This window comes from Cibotium barometz, chromosome 14 (genome assembly GCF_041138505.1).
Source record: "Cibotium barometz isolate CiBa-2024 chromosome 14, ASM4113850v1, whole genome shotgun sequence".
In the NCBI taxonomy this organism is placed as follows: domain Eukaryota; kingdom Viridiplantae; phylum Streptophyta; class Polypodiopsida; order Cyatheales; family Cibotiaceae; genus Cibotium; species Cibotium barometz.
This window is the reverse complement of record NC_141059.1, coordinates 40,916,571-40,924,013: the sequence shown is the minus strand read 5'-3', so window position 1 is coordinate 40,924,013 and position 7,443 is coordinate 40,916,571. Positions and strand designations below refer to the sequence as shown.

At 39.4% G+C, this 7,443-nt stretch overlaps 1 protein-coding gene across 3 annotated transcripts; it reads right to left on the bottom strand.

Moving 5' to 3' along the window:
- Window positions 1-1,040: 1,040 nt before the first annotated feature.
- LOC147632027 (RNA polymerase II transcriptional coactivator KIWI-like) lies at window positions 1,041-7,200 on the bottom strand. Of its 3 annotated transcripts, XM_086807924.1 has the most exons (6): window positions 7,123-7,193; window positions 6,793-6,879; window positions 6,693-6,753; window positions 1,459-1,564; window positions 1,333-1,355; window positions 1,041-1,244 (listed from the first exon to the last, which is right to left on the bottom strand). In XM_086807924.1, the coding sequence occupies exons 2-6, from the start codon at window positions 6,855-6,857 to the stop codon at window positions 1,185-1,187; spliced, it is 315 nt and encodes a 104-aa protein (XP_086664050.1). In that variant the 5' UTR covers window positions 6,858-6,879; window positions 7,123-7,193; the 3' UTR covers window positions 1,041-1,184. The 3 variants fall into 3 exon arrangements, with proteins under 3 accessions (XP_086664050.1, XP_086664048.1, XP_086664049.1); XM_086807922.1 differs by having other exon boundaries at window positions 6,693-6,879; window positions 7,123-7,200; XM_086807923.1 differs by lacking the exon at window positions 7,123-7,193 and adding an exon at window positions 6,978-7,058 and having other exon boundaries at window positions 6,693-6,879.
- Window positions 7,201-7,443: the final 243 nt, after the last annotated feature.

The window sequence follows — 7,443 nt, the reverse complement described above, 5'->3', positions numbered from 1 at the left end:
GTAACACTGTAGCCTGTGTTTTTAAGGTTAACCCCTTCTTATACTCCTGGAGGTAAGCCTGGGTATGATTGTCGTATTATGTCCATTTGCGTACCATAATCACTTCTGTATGTACCATCATCTCTTGTGTTATTGTGGCACTGTAAGGAGTCTCGGGTCCCTTGAAATCAAGGTTCTTAACTAGTAGAGAACCTGCCCTTGGAAGATTGATTTCCAATTTCTCTTCTAAAGTATGTTTAGATTAGCTGCATCTGTTTTCAATCTTAGTGCTCAACATTGAAACCCAAAAGTATGTTTAGATTAGCTGCATCTGTTTTCAATCTTGGTGCTCAACAGTGAAACCTGACTGGGATGATGGAAGCTGTTTTCAACTTTGGGGGGGGGGGAGGGGGGGGTGTTACGTGCTGTGGATGCTCAAGTGCAAGTCTCATTTCTGACATTTTACTCTTGCTGAAATGGATTGCTTTTTCCTGGGGTGCATCCATTTGGGCAAGCAACTCTTGTAGGTATGCTATGTTGGGGTTTTTGAATAGACTAGGGTAATGTGTGTAGGTAAGGCTAATTTACATTTAACACATCTGCTTCAGTAGGCTCATTTTACACACCCCGCCCATCATCTGAAACTCTCAAAATCAAGTGGAGTAGGCACACCAGCTTTTGGAAATCTATGCAAATATCGTGCAGTTACTAGGACAGCACCCAAGCCCAACAAAAAAACAGACATCCCTATTCATGCTTGTGGTGGCCTTGAACTGCTAAAATAGTTGAGCTTCCTACACAGCAGTGTTACTGTCTCAAAACACAGGCTACTTTCTTTCATGTCTAGCAGCCTGTCAGATGAGCGAATAACACAATTACATACAGATGATACTACTTGTTGTCTAGTGCTGACAAGCCTGACTGCTACAGCTTCCCTGAAATTACAAATCAAGGAGAATGGAAGGCAACGCTTCTCAAAAAAAGTATTAACATGGAGATCAAAAATGGCATTTTGCATACAAATAAAGATACATTAAGAGTGGCAGACTGGAAGAAACTATGGATACATTAAGAGTGGCAGACTGGAAGAAACTATGGCACGTGGTAGACCCTAGAGTCATGTACAAAACCTGAAGTCCTAGAAAGGAACAGAACGTTAATCAACTGGTCTCAGCCTAGCTAAGCATTGATAACAATGAACCAAATCATCCACTCTCTTGGACAGCTTTGTCAATCGCCTCCATGTTGTCTCTTAACACCTCCCACTACCATAACAAGTAAACCACGTAAGCATTCAATGCATGTATATTGCCATATAACCTGGAGTTTTAAAATTTTAATTATTTTGCACACCTGATCCAAGGACAGAGAAATTCCTACAAAAGCAGTTATACAGTTAGTATGTTACCAATAAGAGAGTGATGGGCAAAAAAATATACAAAAGGACATGTACATAATCAGCCAAAGTAGACAAACAACCTTTCTTCCCAGGCAACTCCTTCCCATCCTTTGTGTAGAACTCCCTTATATCAACATAAATTTTGGCTTTCCAGGACCTGACAGAGACCTTACGATGTCCTGAGAGCTGTAACGATGGGACCATAATTAACACACGATCTCAAACCAAGCTACAACTTTACTGTCACCAAAAAACACTTTTGAGGAATTTATTGTTAAGGGGAGCCTCATAAGAACGTACATGAAGCTAAGCATGAGATAAAACACTCTTGAGGAACCTATTGTTAAGCCAGGAGCCTCATAAGAACATCCATGAAGCTAAGCCTGAGATCATGGAAAGGATAGCAAGACACGAATCATCTCCAAGGAGAAGCCAATTCCAAAGAGCAATGATCTCCTGTCCCTCAGGAATTGTTAAAAAAACAATTCCCTACTTCCTTAATCCTTTCCTTCCTGGAACCCAATGAACCTCTTGTGATTGACAACTAATAAAATAAATTAAAATTATGTAATAAAGAAATAAAACGAAGGTGGACATGTGTCCTCCAGCCCAATCTGGCCATCAGAATACCACCAGAATATCACAAGAACCATCGGTTAGCCTGCGGGTTGTGTATCAATGCTCGAAAAAAACCCGGGTTTAGTGTAATATCACCTTCAAATTTTTAAAAATACCTACAAATTTATAGCTTGAAGGTACCAATACTTGCAAAAATTGAAGGAATATAGTAAAAATACCTTCAAAAAATTTTTAAAAAAAAACTCTTCATTGATAATTTCTTAATTTTATATATGAAGATTTTCCAATTTTTGAGAAAATAGTTTTTTTCGAGCACTGTTGTGTATATGACCGCCCAACCAACCCCAAGGCCCACAAGCCTCACACTACCGGATATAGAACACAGAACCTCCAACAAGCCGCCTTCACCTTGCTATACTAAGGCCCAAAGCACATAAAGCTTTAATCAACAACATACATGACTATTCACAAGCAAAAATACAATCTGCTGCACAAACTAAAAAACTTTTCCACATGTAAAACGGTTACAAGCGAGACCTCAATAGGTCTTCACATAAAATGACCTGAAGGAAACTTAACTTTCAAGAAAGCTCGCTTCTAAAAACTCTATCCTTTGCTTAACAAAGGATACCCTTCTATAAGGCTTAATCCATAGGTATAGCTTAACAAAAATAGGGCTTTCAAAAATAGCTAATAAGCCATAAACAACTATAGTCCAATGGTAAGAGGGGGCGATAAGAGGGAGAGCTATGGGGGCTTAAACAGGTACATGCCTGTGGCATTGAGGCAAAGGGAGAGAGAGAGAGAAGAGAAGGGACACAAATGATGTGATAGCTGATTGATTGTTTCAATGAAGTACATGCACCTTTGTAAGTACAGAGATTGCCCCAATCACATGTCAAACACACAAATAATATCTAGATATTATGCTAGTTCCTCCTAAGAGTGGGTTCACATACACACAAACATAAGTGGGTGTTTACCGCTTTGTACGAGGATGTTCACATACACAATGCACAAACATAAAGAAAGATCTTCACAATTGGAAATGACGTGATAGTTGATTTATTTTTTCAATAAAGTACATGCACCCTTATAAAGTTTCCCCAATGACATCACTACTTATGTCAAATACAAATAATATTTAGAAATTATGCTAGCCCCCCCGAGTAGGTTCACATACACAAACATAAGTGAATGTTTACTCCTTTGTAAAAGGATATTCACACACACACACACATAAGTGAATGTTTACTCCTTTGTAAAAGGATATTCACACACACACACACACACAAACAAACACGTAGGCAAGACCTTGAACCCAACAAAGTCTTGTTCGAGTATGCAGTATTCGACAACGACTTGCTTGAACATCAAGATGTAACACCACATTGATACTTTCTCAACAATCCAATGACTTGCTTGGATTTGGTTTACTCTCATGGAGGTTGTCCACCACACTCGCCCATGTGTCATGGACGTCCAATCGGATTATTCGAGACATGCAAATACTCGATCTTGATCTCTTTGGCGACCATCCAAGTGAAATATATGCATCTCGACTGTAGACCATAACCTAAGTACCTTTGTTGGCAAGCCAATCTTTCTCTAAGAATATGTATTCCACATAACTTTGTTATTATCTTGTGCATCATCGCATATAGACCCTCCAACAAGCATCTCACCATTGTCTTTGTGAGTACCAGTACCCCCCTTTAGTACCTTCATATTCTTGTCTCAAATCTTATTATCAACTACACACAACTATCTATCAAGAAGATAAGAGCTTTTCCAAACCTTTTCATTAGCACATTGTAGAAGTCATCCAAGACCTCATCTAGGTTATCATGATCACTATCACTATCTTCATTGAGTGGTTCATGTGTATACCATCCAAAGTCTCCAATGGAACCTCCCAAGCTTTAGTAAGGAATTTGTGACATCAACAAATATACATCCAATGGAATCAAGAATACAAGGCACAGCACAAGTGTTCACGCGACAAATATAGGATCCAAAACCCCACATGTATCATAAGCTACTAACCTCTTCTTCTTAGACCATGGAAACATACTCTTGATCCCACTTCAAACCTAGGACCCAGAGCTCCATTGGAAAGCTTAGTTATACCTACATAGTAATGTGCACGAATGTAGGAACAAGATCCCCACAATCCTTCTTTTAATCATCAATCACGGTGCCCAATTTCGACACCTCATGCATCACATCCATAGATTTATTAGATATCATAAAATCAAATAAAGCATGCAAGGCTTCATGGAGATCCTCTTCCTCATAAATCAAAGACAATTGAGCCTCCACATCATCAAACAAAACATCACATCAACATAGAAAGGTTTACTTGGCTCCTTCATCTTCGAAGAGCCATCCAAGGAGATAGCAATCCTCCAAGCCAAAGTGCAAAAAGCAAAAGCCCACACTAAGAAAGCCAAACTAGCAACCAACAAGATGGTCGCAAAAAATGAGAAGACGGCTAGCTACCTTAGAAGACTAAAATTAAGTTATATAATGAAGACGAGGCTAAGTGAGCCAACACAAAAGCTGCTGACAAGACTTTAGTCATCCAAAAGGATGTGCTACGTGAGGATGCCCACAAGGGTATCGGAGAGCTTAAGGAAGCCACAACCTAGAGCCAAGGCAACAAAGATCCAGAGTGCATACTTTTAATTAAGCTACGATTGAATAAAGTCTAAGATTGGATGGTAAATTAATATGCCAGTTCAAGGACAAGTGAAATGAGAACTAGAGGAAGTCTTGGATGTCAAGGAAAGAACATAATCTTCAAGGAATATTTAATCAATTGAAAATTTTTCCCAGCACGAAGATGCAACATAGAAAAATTAATAGAAGAGTAATAAAAGATTATCCCCAATTCGCGTGAAGAAAACATCTCAATTATTCTAAGTGGGAGAGAATGTAAGATTCCTCTTTCTAGTAATAAATTAAATTAAGTGTGTAAAATATTATAAATATATAAATTACTTGTAAAAATCTCATATATATAAAATTTATCTATTTGAAAAAAATTAACAAGGTTCCTATGCTTAAATTAATGAGAAAAACCCATAGATGTACATGTGCACATATGTGTGCACACTAGTATTTAATTTAGGTCAAAGAAAAAAAAATCAATTAAGTTAGTGTTAATACTTACTTAAAAATGTTAAGTTACTCACAAAAATAAGTAAAGATTAAGGAAGTTATTAAGGGTAGGAGTCTCACATAGCCTCTGTCTAAGGTGCAATGCCTTAATTTTATAGAGAATATTCAAATATTTGACCCAATGGAAAAGAAGATTAAAACCATTTAAACCATTTATATGTGAAAATAGACAAGAAAATTTACCAAAATCGACTAATTGTACATGATGTACCTTGTCTTAGCCTAGCTTGGGATTTGATGAGAATGCTAATTTGTGAAATGGTTAAACTTCCACCTCTTTAAAAATACCGGCTACTTTTGAGCCTTCAATTGTGTAGCTACAAACTCCACTCCACAATCTTTTAGGTGGATTTGAAGTACCAAGCCATCCTACACACGAGACCAACGTATAGAACACACTAAAAAGCTCCAAGTGTGACAACCAACGTATCGAACACGAACTCTCCAACAGTAGGCCACAAGCCTTGACCACTAGGCTAAAAGCATCCTGATGTCTCGAACTCTCGCACTACCCACACGGGCTTCTACTATGCCGTCGGCATGGTTGTCATGCTGAGAACATTGCCACCACGCCATGTTGATGTTGTGTCTGGACCACCACGACTTGTTGCAACCTTCTGGGTTCATGTTTTGTCTGCATATGCCTCATTTTTGAGTTAATGGCAAGTTGCTAGACCTTGCTATTCTCAAGCTACAGCCACCGCATCTTTGAGCATTAATTTTTTTCCAGAAAAAAAGACTTCTATTAAGTAATATAAAATCATACAAAGGGAAATCTCAAACCAAAAGGTAGGGAGATCTCAACCAAGCGGGGGCACTATGCTGCCATAAAAGCTCAACCAATCGCGGGCACTATGCTGCCATAAAAGCTCCATAGGATTGGAGGAGAAGAAAATACAGTGGTTTGACTCTTATAAATCTGCTGCATTTTGTTTGCCCAGCTCTAGAAGACCCCTCTATACGGGCCCAGGTGGCCAAAAGTGAATGAACGATGTCACCGCATCTTTGAGCATTTTTAATCCAATACCTAGCCTAATTACAGGATTTGGATGACTGAGCAGAATGGACTAAGTTGAGGCATTTTAGGTGCAGAAGCTAGCCAAGAAACATCTTGGCTCAAAACATGACCTATCCTTATCACTCACCCCATCTTGAAACAAAACCTACATCTTGAAGTAGAACCTACCTTAATCACAGCATCCTGAAGCCAAACCTAGGCTAACTGAAGTAGAACCTAGCCTAATCACACCATCTTGATACAGAACCTGGTCTAATCACAGCATCTTGATGCCTAATCACACCCTCTTGAGGCACAACCTAGCCTACAGAACCTTGCATCATAATCGCAACTTTTCAAGTAAAACCTCACTAAACCATACCACTTGCAACTGAATCAGCATATTGAAGCAAAATCGCAAAGAGAAGCTAACGGTACAATGCAAAAATTAGGAAACGTTAAAACAGACAAAAACCTGATCAAGCAGCAAATTGAAGCAAGGCCTGGTCACGCATGGATTAAATGACATTCAGGCTTTGTTCTGGATGAAGTTACCTCACAAACTGTAATCCCCTCGGAGTCGTCTTTCTCTTTCCTGGCCACTTTCTTGGCAGGCCTTTCGTCTTTCTCTTTCCTGGCCACTTTCTTGGCAGGCCTTTCATCGTCCGAGCCATCATCGATGAAGTTGTCCTTGGCGCGCGACTTCCCCCGCTTGGGCATGCCGGAACACTAGTTGGAAAGCCTGCGGGCAACGAAAACCACAGTGAAAAACACAGTTCTATGGACGAAGAAACACGGTTCTGTTGACGGAGAAATGGAACGAAGCAACAGACTTCACACCCGAGTTGGATATTGAGACACAGAGAAATAGGCAAGAACAAGAAAAACCTAACGCCACACCATGCACATATAATTGCATATATCTTTGTGATACAGAAACCCTGGTTTAAACCTGTTGCGAGCAAACCCTAATTAAGTATTTTACCTGCAAAGAGAGATAGACTGAACGAGCAGTTTCGGCGGGAAACTTCTGCCTGAACCTATGGCTAACAACCAAGCAGCCAGCTTAATGCATATTTATTAGAATTTAGTACGCACGAGTGCGCCTTCGGGAAACTATTTTTAGTGAGCCTTAAATCAAGCTTTTTATCATATTTAAATCTAATTATAACTAAATCTTGAATGTACTTTTCTATAGCTGCTTACCATTGGGTAAAGCTACTCCCTACATCTTCCCTTTATCCATCTTGTCCTTGATAAGCCGGTTCAGTCCATCTGCAGCAATGGCATAAAGCAATGGTGCCAG

Excerpts from the sequence above, each read along its gene's own strand:
- LOC147632027 (XM_086807922.1), bottom strand. The coding sequence starts at position 6,857 with ATGCCCAAGCGGGGGAAGTCGCGCGCCAAGGACAACTTCATCGATGAT. Across the intron at positions 1,565-6,692 it reads AGGGGATTACAGTTTGTGAG|CTCTCAGGACATCGTAAGGT; the intron begins GTAACTTCATCC and ends CCATCGTTACAG. Across the intron at positions 1,245-1,332 it reads TTTCTCTGTCCTTGGATCAG|TGGGAGGTGTTAAGAGACAA; the intron begins GTGTGCAAAATA and ends TTGTTATGGTAG.